Source organism: Grus americana, chromosome 5 (genome assembly GCF_028858705.1).
Source record: "Grus americana isolate bGruAme1 chromosome 5, bGruAme1.mat, whole genome shotgun sequence".
Classification (NCBI taxonomy): Eukaryota; Metazoa; Chordata; class Aves; order Gruiformes; family Gruidae; genus Grus; species Grus americana.
This window is the reverse complement of record NC_072856.1, coordinates 271933-297140: the sequence shown is the minus strand read 5'-3', so window position 1 is coordinate 297140 and position 25208 is coordinate 271933. Positions and strand designations below refer to the sequence as shown.

General features: G+C 49.4%; 1 protein-coding gene and 1 long non-coding RNA gene across 3 annotated transcripts; one reads left to right on the top strand and one right to left on the bottom strand.

The window, feature by feature from the left end:
* The first annotated feature begins 5011 nt into the window (after positions 1-5011).
* Positions 5012-9196, top strand: LOC129207260 (uncharacterized). Its single transcript, XR_008577415.1, has 3 exons — positions 5012-5682; positions 6663-6839; positions 9088-9196. It is a non-coding gene; the product is annotated as an uncharacterized LOC129207260 (long non-coding RNA).
* On the bottom strand, positions 9008-25024 carry INCENP (inner centromere protein). 2 transcript variants are annotated; one of them, XM_054827941.1, is made up of 17 exons: positions 24830-25024; positions 24634-24747; positions 23207-23991; positions 21200-21251; positions 20998-21031; positions 18670-18748; positions 18062-18113; positions 17623-17740; positions 17405-17539; positions 14992-15101; positions 14488-14608; positions 13627-13749; positions 12894-13066; positions 12509-12599; positions 11430-11543; positions 10096-10255; positions 9008-9351 (listed from the first exon to the last, which is right to left on the bottom strand). In XM_054827941.1, exons 1-17 carry the CDS (start codon positions 24970-24972, stop codon positions 9137-9139), a joined length of 2619 nt encoding a protein of 872 aa, XP_054683916.1. In that variant the 5' UTR covers positions 24973-25024; the 3' UTR covers positions 9008-9136. The 2 variants fall into 2 exon arrangements, with proteins under 2 accessions (XP_054683916.1, XP_054683917.1); XM_054827942.1 differs by lacking the exon at positions 11430-11543.
* Between the last annotated feature and the right edge of the window lie 184 nt (positions 25025-25208).

Sequence of the window (25208 nt, the reverse complement as noted above, 5' to 3'; positions counted from 1 at the left end):
CTTCTTCTCGCCCCCATCTTCCCCCCCCGCCCGCAGCACCGGCAAGGCGTGCTTTGTCTCTGAGAGCTTCCGTGCGCCGTGTGCGACCAGCAGCGTTTCAAGGGCACGCTTGTGGTCCTGCCTGAGCCCTCGTCGTGTCTGCGCTGACACGGAGGGGCCAGGAAAGCTCCTGCGCAGGTTTTGAGGACACCCACAGCAGCGAGCGCGCAAAGCGCGGTACAGGCTGCGCGCCGCGGGCGCCAGATAATACGCGAAAGCGTTTCTCTGCAGCGCAAGCGGAAGCCACGCAGCCCTCAAGGTGGTTTTATTTGTTGTATGCGTGGAATTTCTGGGCAGAGAATTCCAGAGAAGGGGAAAGGGAGTTTATTTTCCCATTTGCTTAGAAGATGGATTCTGTTTAGGTGGGAGCGAGCGGTGGCGTGCAGCGAGCAGAGCCTGGCAGCCACCATCAGACGGCGTACGGCAGGACCACAGGACAAACGCAAGAGCGGTGCCGGGAGCCCCAAGGGAGCTGATCAGCCGCTTGGCTTCAGTTTTCTTCCTTATTCCCCATGGTTTAAAAGGAAGAAGTGTTTGACCGTTGAAAAACTACACGTGTTCGCGGCAGGCGCCTGCCGTGGCCCCGAGCCGTTGGCTTTGCTCCCCTCACAGCATCGCTGCCGCAGGTGACGGCCCCGCGCCCGGCCCCCACCTCGTTTCCCGGAGGGGTCTGGCCACCCGAGAGCACAGCGGCGAAAGAGCGGTGCCGGATTCCCGGGACGCAGGCTCAGGCCGTGCTTTGCCGTCGGGCCGTTCAGTTTCTGCACGCAAGTTCCAGGAATTCGCTTGGAAACGCTGCAAGGAGGTTTTACCAGCAGCTGCCCTGGCAGGGGCTCGTCCTCATCTCGGCGTCCCTGGAGCTGATCCCACTGGGAGTGACCACGGGTGCCTTGGAAATGAGGGGGTTTGGTTCGTGTTCTGCTGCTTTGAACAAAGACCGCACGCCATTCTCTTTCGAAAGAGTGCGAATTTCAGATCTGCCTCAATTAGTGACGAGCCGCTCAACGAGGGCTGTGATGAGTGGGAGGGGAGCGCATCCTTCCGCGTACGCATCCTGTGATTATCTCCACGCTGGCGCTCCGACACCGAGTACCCCCACCCCCAAACAGGGACCCCCAGCGCCGAGGGCCGATGCAGCACCGCGCTCCGCCGCCCGGTTTCCTCGCTCGGAGTACGTTCGGGCAGCTCTGGCTCCCTGCGCTGCCAACGGCGCGCTCTCACCTTACAAACGAGCTCAGACAAGAGCGCGCTTTGCATTTGCTTTGTAAAAATCCATCGGGTTTTTCTTCGAGGAGGATCCCCGTTTTCTGTTCCTGGTGCGACCGACGAGCGCGGTGGTATTGCTCTGGGTCACCGGGGCACTGTAGATGTTGGTGTATATATGCTTCAGCAACTGCTTGTCTCGCGTGGGTTAGCTCGTAAGGATGATCTCAAAACAAGTTATTAAATCCTACATTTTAATGAGATATTCATGAACAAAGGCAGTTATTTATTTTAGTGTAATGAGAAACAAATTATTTTGAAACAGAGTACCTGAAAATACAGTACCTTAGTGAATGCGGAGCTGAAAATACATTGTTAGCACGGCAAAAAGAGATGGTTTTGGTGCGTGCACTCTAGCACGTTCCTTTTGGGTTTTGGGGTTGGGTTTTTTTTGTGGCAGATACTGTTTAGTCTGACAGGTTCTCTGGGCAGCCTGGGGAGACGCGATGACATTTGGAAGATCTCGCATGCTGCTGTCACGGCTGTGGCCGAGTCACAGGTCGGAGCTGCTTGCGTGGGAATCGGTCCCGCAGGCTGGACGCAGGCTCCCACGCTGCGTGCGACAGCGTCTGCTTCGTGACACGTTCGTGCGGTAAACAGGGAGCGGGGAATATCGGGAGCGTGCTGAACAGGGACCGGAGCGTACCAGCGGTGTGCTCCCAGCTTCACGCCCGCTCTCTCCGGGGGCTGACCCCTGAGGTCCCGAAGCGACGAGCAGCTGAGCGCAGCTGACCCCGCTGGGGGGAGAGGAAAGGGGCGGCGGAAGCGCTGGCAAAACCCCCCAGGCTGCTCCCGTGTCAGGAAAGAAAAGGCAATTTGGGTGATTTGTCAGGAAATTCTGAGTGACCAGGAGGACGCAGAGATCTAACGGCGGAGCCACCAGCCCCGGAGGTATTTAAAATGCACGCAGACGCGGTGCTTGGGGTTAGTGGTGCCTCGGCAGCGCTGGGTTCAGGGGTGGACTCGGTGATCTTAAGGGTCTTTTCCAACCCGAACGATCGTGTGCTTCTATAATCCGAAAGCAAAGATCTAATCCGGCCAGCTGGGACCGTTCAGCCTGGAGAAGACGCCGGGGGGGACCTGTTTCGATCGGAGCCAGGGGTGCCCAGTGCCGATGAGCACAGACCGACACGCAGGAGGTTCCCCCTGAGCATCGGGAAACCCTTTTCCACCGGCGGGGTGACCGAGCACTGGCACAGGCTGCCCGGGACCTGGGGGAGTCCCCGTCCTTGGAGACCCCCAAAAGCTGCCTGGCTGCGGTCCTGGGCAGGGTGGTTTGGACCAGCGACCTCTGGAGGTCCCTTCCCACCTCAACCAGCCCGTGATTCGGTGACTTATTGCCGTGCCAGGGGCGTTAAGCGCCGAGTGCTTGTTACCGAGGGGCTCGGGGCTCTCAGAAGGGGAGGCTGCAAAAAATCAGCTGTCCCATTCCCCTTTACCCCCCAAAAAGAAGAAATCCCCCCCCTAAAAGATGTATTTGGGTGAAAATAAACTTCTAGAGTCCTTGAAAAGCCCCGTGATGGCCCTGGAGGTAGGAAACAGTATTTGGGAATATGTATCCTGTGGCAAGGAGCGCTAAGCTGGATTTTCAGTGTAAGCTACTTAATGTCATTTGGGGATTTGTCTAAAAGTGTTTGTTTTTCTTGGTTTCCTACTGCTGGCAATATTGTCGGCGAGCGGGTCACTAGAATCCATTTTAATTAATAATATTTTCGGGCTAATCCCTGACCAATCAAAAGACAAAGTCTGGGTCCAAACTTTATTGAAAAGACCCCCGTGCGCTTCGGAGCGTGTCCCGTAGCGCGCCAGCTCAGGGGAAGGTGCCCCCCGCCTGCGCGCGCAGAGGAGGGACGGGAGCGGGGCGGGATGTGAGAACCACAGGGTGCAGCACCCGTTCCATCACCCTCTGAGCCAGCAAAGCCCCTCCCAAAGACAGCAAGGTTTTCTCGCCCCAGCCCCCCCGCAGCCGTGCCACCTACTCGCCCCTCGGCCCGTCCAGCGCCACGTTCAGCGGGGAGCGTCCCCGTACCCCCTGGGGACACGCGGGCTGTGCTGCTCCCCGCGCGGGGCAGAAGGGGGTGATGACAGCGCAGAGAAAGGCTTGGCAGGGCCATGAATCATGAGCGTTGACGTTCCCGTAGCCTTGGGTTCAGTCTTTCCACCGTGAGTCAGTCTCGAGGCTTAGTGAGGACGTCGGTACGGATCCCCGGGGACACTCGATGCCCTCGTGCCCACCTGCTCTGCTCGTCTCTCCGCTTCCCTTCCCTGCAGAACCGTCGTGCTCGCAGCCGTTGTGCCGGTCGTTCCGACTCCACCGCGTCCATTTGCAGGTGGTGCCGATGTCCACAGAGAACCAGATCGCATTTCTGAATCAGGGACGGTTTGGACGGGTTAGTAATGGCTCTCCCTCCGCGTCTGGTGGAAAGAGAGGGTGGCATGGAAGGATTTTGGCTGGGTGCAATCCAGACAGTTATTGCCGTGCGTTCCTACCGTTAAGACACAGGCAAGTTTTCAGAAATCTGCTGTTGGAAACACTGGGGCGTGCGAAAGCAGGTGGCGAACGACGTTTTGTTGGGCTGCGTCTCTTGGCTGGCGCAGGTTGGATAATCTAGAAAGCACACGGATAAAAATCTTAACTGCCTCTCATTTATAATCCAAACATCGAAAGACTTAACTACTGGCTCGTCTTACAACAGATCAGCACGGAAGCGAGTTTGCAGCTCCTCCCCGTGGGTTTCATTGCTTGCCGTGGGGTGCCAGGGCAAGGACCGGCGGGAGTTTGGGCCACGTCCCGGTTTGCGCAGTGCTCTCCCACCTCGGGGCTGAGCCAGCAGCATGGGATGGAGAAATGCAGAGACCCTTTGTAAACACAGCTCTAGGGCATTTATTTTCATAAATAAAAGGTTTAGTTCCAAGACAGCGAGGGCACTTTGAGCAAAGCAGATCCTCGTGCACCGTTTCCACAGCCCCTGTGATTCCAGAACCACCTGCCCTAGCAGGGAGGGGGAAGCACACCTGCACGTACCCCTCCTTCTCCCCCCCAGGGCGTATTTCTGGCAGCGTTGCCCACGCGATTCTCACTCTGTACCAAATAAACACTAAGCTAAACTTAATTTTTGGGGACTTAATTTTAGTTCTTACTCTGTTTCCGAGTGCATGCAACTTTTACTCTTTTGCAACCATTTTGCATGCCGCTGCCTGGAATCCTGCAGGCTACTCATCATCCACAGCTCACGGGCTGCGAAACCGGGTCCTGGGTACAAGGCAGGGCTGTAGCTGCAGCAAACGGCGTCAGTTCGGGTTTGCAGCTGCACCCAGACGGTAACTCCGAAGCCACATCCCTTCGTGAAGTCTCACAGCGTAACCTTCCCACTGGACGTAGGCACAGACCTACAACCACCTTGCTAGCGAGCATTTTAGGCTAAAGGGGCACAGAAAAAGGCACGCAGCGTTCCCAAGGCAAGAAGGGGCAGAATTTGGCTTGACCTGCCACAGGGGGATTGTTCCTTTGTTTGCTGTTCCAGGAGTCGATGTTTTGTGCAGTGCAAACAAGCGCCCTGGGGGAGAGGCGGCCACCTGCACTGGGAGCAGCGGCAGAGAGAGCCCTTGGACCTTGGAAAGGGGAGGTGACGAGTAGAAATTAGAGCAGCTGACTGCACCGGGACAGGCAGTCTCTTCCCACCGTCATTTCAACAGGGGGAGACGACGGACCCGCATTCAGGTGCTCGTGGAGAGCCCCCTCCCCAGATCTCCGCCACGTCCCTGGCGGGATGCAGCCCCTGAACCAGACCGGCAGCAACACTCGCTCTTCCCGGGGTCTGCGTGCTTCGCCCCGGTTCTACACCCAGACAGCCTCCAGCGTGGCTCCATTTTCTGCAGACCTCCCTGCTGCCAGCCTGTTTGCAATCACAACCGCAACCTCCTCGCGTCCGCTTGGCCGCCAGCCGGTGGTTTAGTGCCGAGCAAGGAGCAGAACAGCCGCCTCGGACACAGCCTCCACGGGCCGAGACAGGCATTAGCCACAAAGAACACGGTTACTGTGCTCCAGTTGCAGAACAGCCCCGGACGCTAGATTTGATTTAATTCAAAGCATAAAGGATCCTCAGGTGTTTGATGTAGAAAGGGAAGGCCAGGGTAAGCCATAAGGGTAAATGGGCAGAGGCAGCGGGAACCGACCCTCAGTAAGGCTTTGGCTGGGATGCCAAGCTCTCATGCATGCTTAAAAGTGACTTTTAATTGTTCTATTTACTTGGAACTAGCTTCTCTTGCTAGATTTTCAGCACCTCTGAACCCAGATAGGATTGGTCCCCCACCTGAAAACAAACCTGGAGGAAAGGCTTTGCTTGGCTGTTTGAATTCCCACTGTTCCCCTGTCACAAGGTATCTGGGGTTTTTGACTTCTCAGTAACTTGCAATGAACGGGCAGGGACTGGAGAAAAGCGCAGTATCCCAAGGGCACTTGCATTCCTTAGACCCTCAGGACAGATTGTCCTAAACCCCCGAGCCCATCCCTCCGTTCTGGGAGGGTACCGTTCACCCTGGCCACGCTACCCGTCCTGCGCAGCCCCCCGCAGACGTGACCCCCCACCCAACAGAGTGCTTTTGCCAAGAGCTGTCCACCCAGCGCTGCTGCTTCCCCGACGGGCAGCTGAACCACCCAAAGCCAGACGGAGTCAGGCAGATTTACCGGCATGCACTCGGTCCTTGGAAGCCCTGGATGCGCACAGACCCCTGGAGCTCGGCTGTATCGCAGTCCCCGCTCCGACAGCCGACGCCACAGCTGCCTAGCTCCTGCCCACGGGTACCGCCGAGAACGGAGCCGCACGCGCGTGCCTGCAAAGGCGCAGGAGAGCTTTTTGTTCACTGAGTCAAAGCCAGGCACAACACGCCCTGTAATATTCTCATCGAGAATCATCTTTGCTTTACTTGTTCTTTCTGGGAGCGGTTTTAGGTTTGAGACCTCAAACAGGATCACAAGTTTGCCATGTGGTAGAGATCCCATTTCTCTGTTTGGCTCCAGATATTTTCTGTGACTCCAGGGAAACTCTATCTGTCTAGAAAAGACAATCTATCACAGAACCCCAGGCTGGTTTGGGTTGGAAGGGACCTCCCAGCCCACCCAGTGCCACCCCTGCCATGGGCAGGGACACCCTCCACTAGCCCAGGTTGCCCAAAGCCCCATCCAAGCTGGCCTTGAACCCTGCCAGGGAGCCAGGGGCAGCCACAGCTTCTCTGGGCACCCTGTGCCAGGGCCTCAGCACCCTCATATATCAGATTATTCCCCCCCCAATGAAGTGCTGCAAAGTTCTGAAGCACTTGGGAAGTACCCGCTTTATGTTTGCCCTCTTCTACTTTCCTAGGTACCTGCGGGGCAGCAGCTGCAGCCACAGGTTAGGTGGATCTTGCTGTTCCGTCACCTTCGCTTTCATCAATCTTTTCTGTAAGTCCGAACAGGCAACAGACCACGAGAGCTGATCCAGAGCCAGGGGCGGAACGATCTCTGCATGCAGCCAGGAATTTGTCTTGGACAATAGCTGGTAACTGGGGGTTTGTGGTTAAGCCTGTCTTCGCTCAGCAGCAGCTTCTAAAATCTGCCTGCACAGTATTTACCGACACTCATCTAGAGCAGTACCTCCAGGGCACCCCGCCTCAGGCACAAATGAATACAAGTTAAGAGAAGTACCTGAAATCAAGAGTAATAATAGCTTTCCTAAAATCTTGAGGTTGTAATTTCCTGGGATTTCTGCTTGTGGGTTTTTAAATACCCGTGCTTCAGTTGTATACTGTGACTGAAACTCCTGCTCCATCTGGTGGGAGCAATTCTGAATATTTTCTAGTTATACAAGCAGTGAATTACAGGCATGTAGGTTAGTTCAAGTTGAATTTGAGGCATGTATTCCTTAGCAAAGATTTCTGGGAATATATCATCATGCCAAACCCACCCTCTTCCAGTTTCCAGAAACAAAAGTAGTAAAACTAGTCAGCAAGTTCTGCAGGGTTACCAAAGCACAAATATTTTCCACTGCAGCAGGAGTTATGAAGTTCTTCCTAGACAGAACATTCCTATCCTAAGGAAACAGTGCAAGAAGCAACCCAAAAGGACAGATGCCAAAATACCGTCCATTTTTCTAATAAAAAGCTACGATGAGTCCAGAAGAGAAGCCCAGAACAGATGATTTAACTCATTTTTATCAAACTGTCAGACATTCAAACAGCTCTCAACTTTAAAAGTTTTTACCATTTCAACAAGCTTTCTTACAAAAAGGTTACATTCCTCCTAAGATACAAAGCTCAATCTACAGAGCATCTATCAAAGTACAATCATCCCACAGATACAAACACTGATCAATAGCATGGCATCTAGCAGTCGACGTATTTAAATATAAAACCCCGCATCATTTTGAAGACATTTGCTTATAAACAATTCATTAACTATGCGCACAAGGAAAGGTACAAATCTCCTTACACATCGTATAATCTCCGTACAGTGGTGGATTTTTAAAGGACCGAGTTGTACGTACACAGAATTGGTGTTCTTCAGTCTTTTGCTGACTGAAATTGCAGCCACGAACACTCGCCCGTCTTTAAAACAAACCAAGCCACAAGAAGATGATGAATGTGAGGTAAAAACCATGTGGGTTGCCTGATTTGCAGAAGACAGACTTCCAGAACAGCCAGCAGAAACTGAAGCAACCGTTTCCCTCAGCATCCTCCAGTAAGTGCTGCTCTGCCGAGACCGCTCCTCTGTACAGGAGCTTGTAACAGAGAACGCGTAAGTGTCCGTGCCATTTGCAAGCTAGGTGTAGAGAGCGTGACTGAAACACCAAGTGCTCTTGGAACTGAAATTCTGAGCTGGTATTTCGCTGTTAAGAGGAAATTGTTTTGGTAACAGCCCATTTGACAGCGTCTTATTGATCATGAGGTGCAAAACAGGCCTAGAAATAAAGCCGGCTTTGACGCTGAACAAATTAAACAGCCAAGGGGAGAAAAACGAAAGATAGGGATTAAGGTTAAACTCATTCTTTCAATCCAATCTGTCCCACAGACGTGGAATTTAAGTTAGAGAAACGAAATTCTATCAGAACCTTTGTACAATTTCTCTTAACAAAGCCTGCTTATGCTACTCCGGGTATTCCCGGAGATGTGATTACACCAAGGGACACATCTCTCTCCAACAACTGAAGAAAGGTCAATAAAATCCTCAGGGTATTTCAGCCCGAGCTGTACTAACATCCGTATCAATCTAGCTTATGCCCGTAATCGCACTTGGCGCTGACGCAAAGCGTGTTGCTAAAAGATGACACAATGAAATCAGTCTGCAATTTGCAGATGATGAAGGCCACACCTGCTTACATCTTGCTTCTGGAGAAGCCCAGCAGTCAGATTTGGATTTTACCCGAGATGCGCGCAGTGGTCCTTAGCCGCGAGGCGAGCGGGGCCGGGACGGACACACGGCTTTTGTCTGCTGCTGGCAGCTACCGCCACACCTGCCTGGCTGAAGGGGGGAGGATCGTGTAGCTGTAGGTGATGCACTCATGACCTAAAGGTCTAAATCTTTGCCAGCTTAAAGCTAAGGGTAAAAGGAGATGCATCTTTAAAGCAAAGGGTAAAAGGAGATGCATCTTTCCGAGGCAGTATCTCCCAAAAGCTTGCTGGTTTGCCTAGCAGTGAGAAAAGAAGCCCCGAAAACAGAAAATGCCAAGAGTCCCGGTAAGAGCTGACATTTATTCGATGCTAATACCTAAAGATTTACAGATACTGAACAGTAACTCTTTTCTCACCTAGAGACAGATGTGCCTACCCACTGGTCCCCCAGAAACAGCCACTGCCCACCTCAGTACTTCTTCAGGCCGCACGGCAGACCTAGGACCGATTTGGCACCCGAAAATGGCGGGGAACTCCACACAGCAGAGCTCGTGCGCTTGAAGTAACGGGGTTTGCTTTTGTAAAAGATGTCCTCCAGCTTGGGGCTCGCGATCACCCCAAAGAGCGTGTCAATGTTGGGAGGGTTGTAGTACTGGCGGATTACAGCTTGGCTAAGCTGGTTCCCTGGAGAAAGAATAGATTAAATTTTCATTAATTTTTTTAATCAAAATTGCCGTGTAGGCTGTTTGCATGCAATGTGTCCCTGCCCTCTGCATCTCTAACCGCACCAAGATCACAAATGGGAGAAATCCTACAATATTTGATGTTTTAAAGCACCCTGTTTAAGCCTGAAGGTTCACCACAGATCACTTGGCGGGGGCAAACGTTGCATGTAGTGGATTCTGTCCCGGAACCAGAATAAGTTTGCAAGAAGCAAGGTTTCTCAGCTTTTCCTCCTGCACATACCATTAGTTTCCCCGCAACTTCTTAGCTCCCTTGGGGTAGGTGGAATATGAAATCATGGAACCAGGCATTTCGGAACCAAAACAGCCGCCAGTCAGAAACCTGATCCGTGACATCTGGCATTCCTTTGCTTCTTAAAGCCAAATTGATGTCAAGCAGGCTCAAGGCCAGAGCACTAGTTCGTAATTATTCCTCTCACATTGACAAAATGACACTAGCAGCTCTGTTAAGGCAGTTTAAAGAGTATTTGTTCCCCAACGTGGTTGCAAGAAGATCCCCAAGTGGTAGAGCAGCCCTTGACTCGGCACTCCAGCCACACTGCTGGAGATTAGTACTTTTAACTACAGCGTGCAAGTGCGAGGAACCGGGCAAAATCTTACACCAGGTCTTACTATCCGTTGGAGCAAAGCTGCAGCAGGGTTTGTTGGGGGATCCCAGGACAGAAATCAACCTGCTAACACATACCAGTGGCCCAGGCAGGGATGGGCTTGCGAGGCTGGCTTTCATCATCAGTAGAGTCATCACTGTTCAGATCCATTCCATAGTTGTTCGGATTTATCGTGGGGGGCTTCGGATCTTTCTGGGCCTGTGGAGTCATCTGGTATGAATTGCAGGCGGGTGAATTCTAGAAGACAAACACATTCCACAGGCATTAGATGCAATAGCACTGCTACGCTTCTGAGTTGCAGAGATGCTTGACTAGAATACCTCAACATTCCACCTCTCGCTTTATCGCATAATTGCAAAACCTGAAGTTTGGCAGTTCTAAAGTTTTTACCCAAGAACTTGACCCAAGTTCTAAAGTTTTGACCCAATTATGACTTCGCATTGCCTTCTCCTATTTAATTAGGCTGCTTAATTGGCTACACATGACACGAACAAGCCAGCAACAGATGCACTTAATATACATACAGCAGTTCAATTCAAGCAAGGCTTAAATGGAGTTGTTACATTCTCAAAGCTGGAGCTGAGCAACGTGCTTTAAACACTCTGCGGCCAAACTTGGGGGCTTGTTTAATAATATTAAACCGATTACTACCATGTAGAGAATATGCACATACCAGGTCAAGAGAAACTGCATTGTGCTTTTTATGCGAACGGCATGACTGAGAAATGCAAGCGATGAAGAAAAACTTAAAACTGCAAATTGCACCAACCATGAAACATGTCTCCGGAGAATTGGAAACAGTTTTTCTTCCTCATAACGGGCTGCCTTCATGGCTCTGTGTCCATTAAGATTAAACTCCTATTTCACTGGTTTTGCATTTAAAGATTACAATATATAGCTTTGCAAGGAGAAGACGACCCGTATATTTGTTTTCAATGTTTAAGACATGCACATTCACCTGTGGGTTTCTCTCAAGTTGCAGCAGTGAGACCCAAACACAACACTGTTCCACAGACTCTGCTGCCATCCTGTGGCTGTTTCCAGCTTTGAACCTAAATAACACTATTTCCGAACCGCTTCTGCCTACGAGGTTCACGGGTATTTAAAGAGGAGCTTAGAAAGGCAAGGGAACTGGAACAGCCACTGCCTTATTCTGACAAGAAAACCCTGACAAATACTTGCTGCTTCCTGTCCCTCCTTTTCGCTCCCCAAAAGTCATTTAAATACTCAAGGTCACCAGGAGTCAACCTCAGGTAACCAGGAAAAAAGTTTACAGAATCCCTTCATTATTGAAAGGGAATAAAAAAAAAAGAGAGCGTAAAACTGCCCATTGTAACAGCACGTCAGTGCTGGAGCCAAAGTTCTCTGATGTCATCCCTTAAAGAAATTTCACCAGAGAGAGCAGAATTACCTCTTTGTTTTCTAGGTGCTGTGTTTGGGCTATATCTTTAGCCTTTTGTTCCTCTGGCAGTGTCTTCCGTTCTTCCTCCTGCCTCTTCAACTCTGCTAGCCTCTGCTCCTCCTGCTGGCAAGCCCACATCACAAATTAATTAATCTTATGAACTAAGCTACGCTCTTAATCCAGGGATCCATTCTTTTGATATGCAAAAACAATATCTAAGCATCTAATTGCGAGTCTCTGTTGCTTGTGATGCCAAGGAGCACTTTGAACACAACGCAGTGGGCAAATGCAATGCAACAGTTTGAGCTTTCCCCACAAAGTGGCATAAACAAATTGCCCTTCCCATTTCAGAGCATTAGTTGCCTTCCTCTGATAATGCAATGACATCATGCTTGAAAAACTTGCTACCGACTTTTTCTTTAGGATATAAACATCAGAAACCAGCTGACCATCTGCAGATGGAAAAGGCTGTGCTACTGCTCTTAGCCTCTCTTTAGACAAAGAAATGGTATTTTTGCAGGCCAAGTCATCCCACCGCACAGCAACCATCCCAAACCAACCTGAGCCTATCCAGCTGCAGTTGCTTTACTCAAATAGCACAGACTGCCAAGGCATCAAGAGTTCCCTCGTCAACACCACAAGCAAAAACGTCTGCTTAGATAATCCATGCTGGTGTGATGTTGCAGAAAATAGCCTGACAAAGTCTACAGTCTGTACTTGTGGTTCTGCTGAAGATGGCAGAAACATAAAATTGAGATGTTGCTTCTGAAAAGTCTGGGATTAATTATTGTTTGATATCAAGAGAGGTACAGAAACATCTGGGCATGGAAAGGAGGAAAAGCCAAAAACCTCACTTCATTTCAAGGTGTGTGTTACCTGTCCTTTCTTCTCACACTGCTGCCATCTCAAGAGAGCACGCACACCTTCGGAAACGGACAGAGAACAGGCTCTGGGTACAAGCACCTTTGGGTGGCTCAACTCGCTCATCAGGGCTCTTAATAGCTTCGTGGCTCAGCTGCTCCTAACCGTAACGGCTACTGAAGCCAGACCCACGTGGCTCTACCCACCTACAAACAGAGAGTACTTACTTCTTTCTTCTCCATCTCCTTGTGGAGCTGTTCTTTAGCAGCCAATGCTTCCTTCTGCAGGCGAGCAGCCTTCTCCTGCTCTTCACGTAGCCTGAGAACCAAAGCAACAGGACATTACTCTCCAAACTACGCAGGGGCACCCTCCTGTCCAGTCCCTGCTGCAAAGCCCTTTTTCTCACAGCTTTTCAAGGTGCTCCCCACCTTATTTCCCACATTATTGAGCCCAGAACTTCTTCTTGGCAGCTTAGTACCCATGATGGTCCAGAGCTGTGCTGACAGCACAAAGTAGCTCTTTGCTGCTTGGGCCCTTCGCTAGCGCCCTCTGCTCCTGCTTCTTTTCAAAGTCCCAGCACAGAATTTAGTACAGAAATGGATATTGTCTTACTTCTCTGCCTGGATCCTCTCCTGTTCCTTCTTCCTCTCCAGCTCTCTCTCTGCAGCCAGCTGTTTCTCTCTCTCCTGTTCCGCCTGCCTCTGTTCAGCAATCTTCCTGGCACGTTCCTGCTCCTCTTCCTTCCTCTTCTGCATTAGTTCTCTGTGCCGACGTTCTTCCTCCTCCTAGAAAGCCCAACAAGGCAATTACTCACCTTACATTGTACAGGAACCAGCTCCAGAAGAAAGGAGCAGGAACAGCTTATTTAACCCAAGTCTCTAGCATCTATCCCTACACAGCAGGGAAACAACTCAGGGCTGAAGTCCCAGTGCTTTCAAGGCAGTCGCTTCATCTCTCCAGCTACTTCAGAGCTGCCCTTTCCCTGCCCACAATGTACCCCAAAGGTACCCATCAGGCCACCGTGCCCTGGATCTCCGAGAGGCAGGTTTAACTGAGAGATTTTAACACTCGCCCATCCACAAATTAAGGTTGTTAGTAAGGATTTGCCCAGAACCGCAGAAGAAGCGTCCTCACAACCAGCACTGACAGCTTACAGCACTCTGCAAGAGGAAGCAGGAAGCACCACGGTGCTGAGAGCTTTAAGGACAAAGCCTCTCTGCTACACTAATTTTCACTCAGATGGTTCATGTCAGTTCTCCCGCTGGATCCCTTCCTTACACAAACCGTGGCGGATTGCGGCCGTTCTAATTGCATGCAGGATGATAGGATGGGCTCCAGCACAGACCTGCTGCAGTGCTTTTTGTTTTCTGGCCTCTTCATCATGCCTGCGCCGGGCCTCTGCTTCTTCCATTTTCTTGGCAGCTGCTTTCTTTTTGATTTTCTCTTCTGCCAACCTTTCTTCCCGCACCTACGACACACACGTAGCTAGCTGAACACCAGGTCTCAGATGGGACAGTTCTCTGTCCATGTGGAGCATCACAGCAGTAAGTCTCAAAGATGCAGAGCTCCCACCCTTCACGGGGCAAAAGCTTCCTTTTTTGCCACTGGGAGCCAATGGGACCTGTGCTTTATTTTAAAAAAGGTAATATTTAGGGAAATGACCTTCTTTTACATCTCCACAGGAAGAGCTGGTCCTATTCTGGTATTTATACATCTAATACCACAAAAGCCATCTGAATATACTCTCAGAACCACGAAATAAGAAAAGCAGATGGAGATAATTGAAGCAGACAAACGACTGCTATGGTCACATGTGCAAATTGTCTGAAAGTCTCAGATACAAGACAGTCTGGAGGAAGTAAGTTTATTTTCACCTCTTCATCTATGAGTCAGATGGGAGAACAACTCAAGTAGACCATTATGCTGGCTCTATCTACTTGAAGCTCTTCTCCCATCTGACTACCAGAGCCTTAATAAAGCCCATTTAGATTCATAATAATAAGATAAGGGAGCTCATCTGCCATTTGCTGTGACCAAGAGAAGGCAGTCACTCAATCACCGAGTTTCTGGAGAGTTCTTTATTCAACCGTTCTTCAGTTTGTTCTCTAGATTTCAAGCAGCCTTAGTTCCTCCCTTTTGGGAAGGCACACTTGTGTGGCATCATCTACCTCAACAGATCATTTGTTCTCCCAAAAACTGTTCTTACCTTCTCAGTCTTCTCATCAAACAGAGCTATCTTCTGCTCAATGCGCCTTTTCCTCTCCTCCTCTATTTGTTCTGCCCGCTCCCGAGCTTGCAACACTTTGCGCAGGCGCTCCTCACGCTTCCTATAGGACGCAGGGTAACTTTACCAGTGTAGTCCAGCCAGATAAGCTCCTTGCAACTCAGATATGAGGCCAACAGACACTGCTCTTGGGCAGCATGAAATTCAATGAACCAAGTACACCATTCACTTAAACACTAGCAATATTTTTAAGCTCCGAGACAGAGGACTTAAGACAAAAAGCTGAAGAAGCAGTCAGCGGGATAGTTAACTTTTTATTTGCAGTCTAGATAGATACTATGAGAACAAATACTGTCTGTGTGGTGCAAGAGCAAGCCAACAAGAATTTTTGCTACATGTATGGACTCAGCAAGATAAAAGACCTAGATATGGGGACCTACAGGTGCAGAGAGAGCAGTCCAGACAAGGCAGCAAGCATATACTCACAGCTTTGCCTCTTCTAGTCGCCGTTTCTTTTCTTCCTCCAGTTTTTGTTTTCTCAGCTGCTCAGCTTCTTGCTTTTTCCTCAGAGTCTCCAGCTTCTGTCTCTCCTTTTCCTGAAGTGGATTGAAAGGTGATTATACACACCTGCCAGGGCTTCTTTCTACCTCAACTTGCCCAGATTAAGTAAGGGCCCAGAGGTAACACCAAGGAACCGCAGCCAGAACTAAGGGATGGTAACAACCCCAAAACAGAGCTCAGGTAGCCTGTGATGTGGTCACGGATGTTTGGGGACAGACATGATGGAAAACAAGGCAGTGGTGGTAATCTTAGAGAGCAAGAGAAGAAGCTGCGAAGTTGAAACAGAACCATCAGCTCCTGAAGTCCAGGCAGCTTCCGCAGAGATTGCAGACAGACACCACTGTGATTTGTGCTGGTAAAAAGGACCAAAAAAGCAGCACTAATGCTTGGCAACGATACTGACTTCCTGCAGCGCGGGTAGGGGACAGATGGTGCTCTAGGAAACACCTTGCTTGCTTCAACTCAGAGCTCCCACTGGCATCTTTGCTTCCCACAAAGCTTTACCTCGTGGTAAACCACCATCATCTAGACAGAGTGCTTGCAGCTTGTTTCAAGCACGCAGTCAGCCCCATATGTCATCTAGACAGAAATGAGGGGCATTTTTCCCATTTCTTCTAAACGGTCCAGCTAACTCAGCCTAAGTATACTGTCAATTAGAAGAGCAAGATCCAGCCATTGCTGCAGTCACAGCAAACAGATTAAGTTAAATTAATTTAATGCCAGATTTGATACTGCAGGTGCCTAATTATGACAGGCCTGGTCTTAGTACAAACCCATTGATAAGCACGGTGAAATAGTCAAGTGATTACCTTATGCTGGGCTCCATGTTGTAAATGATTGATGTTATTAGTATCCAAATTGGCTAATTTCAAATTAATGATTGTATCTTATTGTTCTGGTGCTGTTCAGTTATGTTTAGCCCCCACACGGAAAAAGCCCTGAGGGGAAGTTGGCCACACGGGAATGAAACCCAAAACGTAACGTTCAATGAAGTGACAGCAGCAAAGGATGCAGGAGCCAGAGGACTCTCTTCTCATCACATTAGCCCCTTTGCCAATACAGAGAGAAACACCAGCAGGAACACCAGGGAGACTGGAGCTTGAATCCTTCGCTGCCTCCTAACAATGGACTTCTCTTATCTGCTGGAATACAGCAAGGCTCAGAGCTGTACAACCCTGACAGCTTTAAGCAATACAAAGAAGTTCTGATTTGTTGCCAGACAGAAGCCAGATGCAGGAAAACCAGTTTCTGCAGAACGCCCTCTTCTCCCTCCCCAACTCTCCTGCAAGCAAAAACAAGCCCTAGAACTACCTTATTTTGCAGGCAAGTTGTTGGGTATTAGAAGTATGAGCAATCTCAGCTCAGCGTGCCAGCTTCTGGCCTGTCCCTAGGTGCATCCGTGAAGCTACACCCTTGTCCTCCCCTGGCACCATCAGAGCCTATTCCGGAATTGGAACTACGGCACACTAATTGAAACCTGCTTTTCCTTGAACTCTGACTTCTGAGTTAAAATATCGAAGCTAAGCGCAGACCAGGGAAGAACAAGGGCTGCCCATCAGTGATGCAGGTTGCAAGTCCAGCCCACATAATTAAACAATCATGATTTATGACCAAACTCTCCTGTGTAAGCAGGACACAGGGAAAACCAACTCCCTTTGGAAATCTAGAACCGAATCTTTTTGGATCCCATCCACCCCAACAAATACTCTGTTTGGGGTACAGGAGCTTCCCCTGCGATGCTGTAAACTTCACTGAGGTATTGCCTAGGTAGAGGCACCCGCCTGCAACCAGAAGAGGCGTGCTGTTTGCCTTTGCTGGTTGCAACAGCGATACTACACTGACATTGATGGCTGTTAGCTTTGGACACTGGCATGCTTGTCTCACTGACCCAGCAGCCTCCTACTCAGGACAGCCACGTGTTTCTTCCTGCTTCAAAGGTCTGAAGACCCTCAGAACATGAGAAGTTTGGATTTAAGAGGCATTTGCTCAGATCTCACTCATCAGAAAAGTCCTAGAAAGGAGACTTTGGATGTGCAGACTTCAGTTACATAGACACCTCAACTGCAGTACTCAAAATCCCCTTGATTTTCACTTCCCAGTTTTCCTTCCCAACTGTTACTCGCTAATACCACAGAGGAATGCTACAGTAATAAAGCTGAGTGTCCAAATTAGAACTCTCTAGGAAGCTGACTAATCACAATTTTATTTAGTTTATGTAAGTGTAAACAAATAGCTTAAAGTTACTTCTTAGTTTAGTATGGGTTGAAAAGTTTCTTTCACGTCTGTGCTTTAACTCGGACACTCATCAGACCATCACCTTACAACAAGCTCGTCTTACCTTGGGATCAGACTGGAGAGGAGTGTTGTACCTGATAAAAGATTTTATTACTCCATTTCTCCCCACAGAGCTTGGTGTCATGAGGAGCTGGTTCTTCTGCACAGTGTGCAAAAATGTTTTGAAAGGACGTACAACCTATGAGAGGAATGACAAAAACAATCCTCAGGAATGTAAGGAACCAGTCTTGGTGAAGTACATCAGGGTTACAAGGATCTTACTTTGCTGGCTGGAAAGGTAGGGGATGGGGTTTTTCTTCTCGGAGGAGAAAGCCCTCCATCTTCTGCTTGCTGATTGTCATAGCGTTCATCCACAGCTCTTTTGTAACTTGGCTTTCTCCTAGGAGAAAAACACAGTCCGTCGTACACGGCAAATCCTCCTGACTGAATCAAAGTCAGGTTTAAAAAAGGTCACATGACTATCCTAGCTTAGAAGACATTTCGTTGTGCGTACACAAGTAGATATCCAATAAAAATTTCTAATGTGATAGAAGATACAAATTAAATCCTCTTTTCATAGAGGCAGAGAAAACTTCTTGCCAAAGTTTCGTAGTCACAAAACGCTGAAGCCATTTAACAATGTTTCTGTGTTGAACCCGCTTTCAACTGGACTACAGATCTCCAGAGGCACCTTCCAACCAGAATGATTCTACAAACATACCTGGCACTCTGGGGTGGTTCCTGGGTCTCCCCGTTCCTATTTAAGTCGTGTTCTGAAATAAAATATAGTTACAGTTAGTTCTAGCAGGAAAAAAAAAAAATCCCTTTCAACACAGCTTTGAAAGCAGACAACAGATTTCGCAGCTCACTAAATAGCAAAAAAACCTGCCATGAATTATGCACAGCAGGACCTTCCTTGCTTTCAGCAAGTAACCGCACAGCGCCATTCAAACCCAGAAATGCAAAATAAAGCAAAGCTGTCTAAAGTAATCTGTGGTGTGCTGTGTGTGTTGATGCAATGCTATTGTGTTCTGCAGATGTAGAGCAACTGCTTGCTTCAGAAACAGGGCTCAACTGGACCTCCCATAACCTGCAGAACATGCAGCCCTCCATTTTCACATCCATGCACTTCCCAGGGTGGAAAAGAACTCCAGCACAGAATTTCCCAACTGCTAATCTCCTAAAACAAATCCTCGCTTATCAAAGATTAGATTAGCCTTTCAAACTCAGCTTGCAAATTAACTGGCCAATCTTTCAAACTTCCCAGTCAGCCTCCCAACAAAGGGATGACTTTTTAAAACTCTGCCACAAAAACGCTCTGGAAGCTACCGTTGGTGCTCGTCTCCTGCAGCTGTTCTTTTCTGCTGATGGTTCGAGACTGAAGCGACATTTGAGGACTTTGGGGATTCTGCAGGAAAAGCAAATTGGTTTCAGCACAATTCTCACATAGAAACGGCCAATTACTGTTTCAAATTGTGACGTCATTCTGACAAGGACGCTGTCTGCAATATTACCAGAGAACACAAAACCACATGGATAGTATAAAGTATTGGTGCTGGTACCCAGAGTGAAGTTCTAACCTCCAGCTGTGAAAAATACCTCGGGACACCAGCTTGGTAAAGTCCTTGATGTCGTGTCATCACTAGAAGCACAGACGTTAACAGAACACAAGTATCTGCAACGAGGGATTGACCACGAACTGAACAAACTCATAAACTATTAAGGCCAAAAGCATTTCAAGTTGGAAATGTTTATGCTTGCTGGACTTTTGGCAGAGTGAGGCAGCGCTCGTTTTCCTTAGCAGTGATGACTGGACAAACAGGGAGACAGCAAAGACAAACAGCTCATTTCCTTGATTTATCTGTTTCTGTTACAAATGTGATATGCATTGCTATTTGCTGCCTTTGCACTTACACTGATACAAAATTCTATTGTGATAATGGTTTTATATGCCTGTGAGAGAGCAGGCAATGGCTGTTCAAATCTGCGCTCTGCTAGCAACGCAAGCGTTAACGCCACTCCCCAAACCCATGTAGGCTGGCAGACACAAAGGACTTGGGAAGAGAAAAAAAAGGGAAGTATGGAAACTTTATCTTCCCCAAATGCTTCTGCAGGGTCTTCTCCTAAGGGTAGGAATAGGAAGCAACTTGTAGCCCAAGAGAAGGACATAGATCTAATTAATTTGAGATCAGGCCTGAGAAGAATCTGACCTTTAAGTAACAGCATGCAAACAGGTACTGTCTTTGTAGGCTCCTATAGAAAAAGATATTTTCTGGTTTGAGAAGATTGCTGAGTCACCACATTTTCACACTGTTCACAGCTCCCAAAGGAAGTTTCTGGCAGAAACCAAACCACATTTGTTTTGCCAAGAAAACTGCTGATAGACAGGCAGATAAGGTATCCTGGTGACACAGGCTAAGAATGGGACAGGCTGCGAGGCCCCACCCCCAGCAGCGGTACAGAAATTAAAGGTGACAATCAAGGACAGATCAAATACACTACATGGACTAGACCACATTTATAAATTCATCAGAGTACAAAAAACCAAAAGATATGAGTCCTCTATTCACAGATCTGCAAAGCAGATCTCTTCTCCCCACTTCACCTTGAAGCTTTTCTACAATTGTAACTCAGGCAAACTAAAATCCAGAGGCACGAGAAAAACTGAGTTTATTTGAACTTCTGCAGATGTACTGACAAGCACAGCCATAAAAGCATGTATAAGCCTGTCCTTGCTTACAGAAGCGCTTAAGGCCACAGAGCTCCACTCCATTAATTCAGTCTTTGCTTATTGAAACTTGTTCTGGACAAAACACTGACATAATCCTGGGATTTCTTCCTCAGGAGAGCAGTAAGAATTCTGGAGGGGTATGTTTTGACCTGAATGATATTTACAAATTTCTGTGGTTGTCTTAAGACAAACTGACAAGCTTTGAATAATCTGCGGGACTAACAAAAAGGTCAAAAGAAGCTTTAAAAATACAGAAGTAGTAATAGTGTACAAACTCTGTCTAACTGAACAAAAACTCCCCTGAATTATAAGAAGACTATTCATCTGCATAGATTCAGGAGTGAATTTCCATACAACTGATCTCTAGCAAGAGGCTGGGAAGCAGGAGCCAGAAAGCAGGACTCTGCTCTGAGTGCCAGCGATACCAAGGTCAATACTTGGTGCTGCTGTGCATCAACCTGTCATTTGCATTTAAATATATTTATGCAAAACAGAGAGAATGCTATTTTCTAGTCAAAGCTAGCCCTGGCTTTGGAAGCATCCAAGACTGTAACACCAGACTGACAGAATACCTCTCCTTGCATCCAAAATAAGCCTTGGGTCACACATGCTCATTTTCCAAATAAAACTTTACTGGTTTTTGTTTTGCCGAGTTTAGAACATTGTGATTAAAACAGGCTTGACAATCTCAGAGTTTCTCTAGTCTGTGTAGGGGAACCAGAGGGCTACGGATAGGCTCGTGCACGTACATGAGCTGAGAGCTCTACAGCCTCCTTATTCAAGTGCTATGGAGCAGGATGGCTGAGTCTGGCGATCTGTGGCCAGAGCTCCCTAATTCCCCACTAACAAATGAGAGGTGCGTTCAACACATTTTGCTCGCAAGTCCACACAAACAGAAATGCTTTTAATCTCTGCTCAGTTCTTACCAGTTTGGAGGGGGTACAAGGTCCAGGAGGAGGCCTAGGAAAAAAAGAAAAAGAAAAAAGGCAGCCGTGTTTAATAACATCAAGGAAACTGGGAGGCCACTTGTTATCTGCAAGCAGGTCACTCTATACCAAGAATGTCACTGTAAAAAAAGCCCTCCAAGCAGGATATTCAGGATAAAGAAATGTCTTAAAGTAGTCTCACCCAGTTTTGACAACTGTTTCTTCATCCTCTGGCACCTCTCCAGAGCTGGAGACTGCAGGAAAAGAAAAAAACGCAGAGCTATAACGTACAGGTGCGGGCCAAGACTCTGTAGGCGTGAAGTTCACTCAAGGCTGTCGTAGAGGCATTTGCTCTGCCTCCTGGGTTACTGCCTGCAATTCAAACGCACGCCGCCACAAGTGAGGGCAGCCCAACAGACCGAAGTAGCACTAGAGAAAATGCCTACAATTTTAATATATGAAAAAAAGATGTTGTCAATTATAGATGAGCTCAAAGTGCTATTCAATGAGCTTACATTAAGAGTGACTAGATTCAGGCTCAGACCCATTTTGCAGGGCCGCAGCCAGCTTTGTTTACAGTCCAAGCGCTGCTTCCTGCTAAGCATTCCACTGGCTCAATGGCAGCGAGCTTTTAAGTACCAGCACGGGCGGAAACTGCTGTTAATTATTAAAGAAGGCGATGCAGCTTTGGCCTGAGCAGAGCACACAAGGGCAGACTGCATAGTCAGAGCATGCAGCCTGCTCCCATGCTTCCATCACAGATGTTACCGAAGGAAGCACAAACACGCATGCTGTACACATATCCAGGGCACAATCTGCTGCATCAGAGACACAGCAGACGTGCTCTGCAGTTGATTAACATGCTTTGAGCTTTCAAGCATTAACAAGCTCAACTGGAGCTGCCTGAACCATCTTGGTTCCTCTCCTCACACCTGGAAATTTGGACTAGACAGAAAAACAGTCGAGTAGCACAGAGGGAAGAAATAAATCCTTCCTTAAAACTCCCAGGTGATCCAGATCCGTACAATACGGACTGATCATTTAACCTGGGTAGATAAAGCTACTTCAGTGCCTCTTCAAAGTTACAGATGAGCAGACTTCCCTGCAGTTTCATTTTCCATTGAGAGAGCCCTCAACACTGCGCTTAGAAACTTATGCTGAGCTCCACACTACCCTGTTACCAGCACAGGAAACCCTGTACTGGGGACTGCAGTGCTCTGGTTCTGGAAAAGCATTTGACTAGAACAGTTAAATTGGTACGGAAAAAATACTACAGTGCTTGTCCAAGCATATCCTTCTACAGCAAAAATAGGGTAACTCTTCAAGAAAAGCCAGTTTTATACAGCACAAATCCCACATAGCTAGAACACTGCAGATTACCACATTACAGTAACGTTATTTCAGCTGTATTAGTTCTCCCTTCAAACAAACGAGTATGCTGTGCAAGAGCCAGCCTCTCCTCAACAGCAAATGGCATGGAAGAGGTTCTCTTGCATCCCCTGCGTTTCAGAAGCCATTTACTAGTCCACCATTTAGTAGTCATTTCTTCCCCTCATCTTGAGAAAAACGTGAGGTGATATCCATCACTGTGTTCTCCTGCACCAAATCCAATGCTTGCATTCCAGTAGCACGGAAGAACATTTAAATCAGTTTGTCCTTTCCCTAAACATGCCTCTACTGCAAACTGTAAAGGCTTGGAAAACTTAAATTTACAAAGCTGAGCCTCAAAATTCCCTTCTCAAGGGAGGCTCTACAACTAGCAGCCAGATTCTGTTTAAAGAGTGGTGAATTTGTGATAGTTACCTCATTTCTGAGAAAACACACAAGTCTGGGAGAGCCCATAACCCTCTTAAGCAGCCACTAGCAGCAACAAACCCTGTTCACCAGCTTCCTCCTCAGCTTTGCCAGTCACCACCACAGACACTCAGAAGACATTAAGGCTGTTCTCACAGCTGGTTTATAAGGCTGAGTTCGCAGACCACGAACTATCAGCTAGCTCAGTTACCTGGGCTTCTCCAATCACATAGGTCTCTAGAAAGTCAGTTAGCACATCCACACTTAATTGTGGCTTGTCTAGCCTAGGAAGATCAGCTAGCTGAAGAACTCACCCCATAACGTTGTTTTCTTTTCTTCAGCTGCAAAAAGCAGTAGATCAACCAAAAGAGCAGGAAAGGTGCAAAGCAAACTCATGTGGTGACAGCAAACTCACCATCTATGCGGCTGGAGGACACAGACGACTTCCGAGCTGCCTTCCTCTTGGCCATTGTCCTGGTGATAGATTTCCGGATCATGCTTTCCCTCTTGCTGGCTAGCGAGTACTTCTCTGCCAAGGATGTTCTGCGAGTCATGGAAGTTTTACGCATCAGACTTCTGCGCACGGAGCGACGGCTCAGCCTAGAGCCTGTGGGAGTCCCTGGGCTATCCCCTACGCGCCGGGCAGGCTCCTTATCGCACCCCTCTTGTACCTGAGCAGAGTCATCTACCTCCTCCAGACTAGGGTTTTCACTTAAAATGATTGTAGTATTAGCTGCCCTTGCTGTCTTCAGCTTAGGCGCAGCCTCGCTTTCTTCTCCCGCATTGTTTGCCTCGGGGGTATCAGGGACTATCAGCTTGAAGGCTGCAGGCACAGGCGGCGATTCGGCAACCCCACTTTCATTGGGAGAACCATCATCTGAGCTCAAGAGGATGGCCGCGGAGAGCTTCTCTGCTGGTTGAGATGCGCTCTTCTGGAGGTATAGCTCAGCGCTAACACGATCATCGACGTTGACTGCTACTAAGGGAACCTTCCCTCCTACTGGCTGGACAGGAAGGGTCTCAGGAAGGGTCTCTGAGCTTTTAGCAGATGCTGCAGCCTGGGATCTTGTCACACGTTGAGGTGGAGAGACCTGTTTGATCTCAGCCCTGGTTAGTTCCAGGTTTTCTTTATTTTGGAGTCGCTGAGAATATCGTGTGGATGATACCAGTTTGAGACTGCTATTTCTCCGTCTAGATAATCTAACAATAGAAACAGCGCATTAGACTGGAATTGGACCCAGGAATGGACCAGAACTCCTAACAAAACCGTGCATTTGCAGATCCCTGACCGAAAACACCGTAAGCTGAAACAGCGTGTCTACATCCTTGTTTGCAAGGCCCCTGTCCGACAGCTCACCGCTGTTCTGCCAGCCTGGAGACAGCGCACGGCTCGAAGCCCTTCCACGCACAGAGAAATGAAGCTAAAACCGCCTAGGACAAACCCCTCCAGGAGCTCCGTACACCAGAGCTGCAGAAAGCGGCTAAGGCAGAACGGCACTAACGCACGGCATCGCTTTAGAGCGGGCGAGGTATCACCGAGATACAAAATGGAACCGGCTGAGGAGCAGCCGCGCTTCTCCAGGGAGCCGCGGTGCCATAACGCGCTCATGCCACTAGGCCGAGAGCGGCGGGACGCGGCGGCTAACCGGAGCTTTAACGCCAGGGCACACGCCGCGGGGAGCGGGTGGTCGCCGGCAGCGGGTTTCCTCAGCCCCCCCCAGCCCCCTCCCCGCTTCAGGCCCCGAGGAAGCCTCGGTACTTCACCGCCGGCCGAGCCGCGCCCTCCCAGGCCGCACTGCACGGGCTCCGGCCCCCCCTCACGGGAGCGCCCCGCGGGCCTACCTCTTCCTGCCCAGCTCCTGGTTCTCCCCCCGCAGGGCGGAAAAGCGCTTCCTCCGCTGCCGGTTCTTCTGCGACGGCGTCTTGGGCATCAGCTCCGGCTCGTCGCTGTAGTGGCTGCGAGGGGAAGGAGGGGGGAATCAGCGCGGGGAGCGGCTGGTAACGGCCCGGTGCGGGCAGCGGGAGGGGAGGCCGGTACCTGCTGAACATCCTGGCCGCCTCCTCGCGGATCTCCTCCAGCCACACCAGGTCGGTATCGTCCACCTGCCGCAGGAACTCCGCCAGCCGCCGGTTACATACCGTCGGCAGCTGCGCCGGGTCCGCCTCCGCCGCCGCCATCATCGCCTCAGCCGCCCCGGCCAACCGCCCGCGCGCGCGCCCCTAGCCCAGCCCCACCGCCCGCCTGGAATTCAAACCTAGCGCCCGCCTTCCGCCCCGCCGACGTCACCGCCGCGCCAGCCTATCACCGCCGCGCCGCCCCTCAGCCCGCCCTCCCCATTGGCTGCGAGGCGACACGGGAGCGCTCAAAATCGACTCCCGTCTGCTCTGCAGCCTCTGTGGTCGCGGAGGACTCAGCT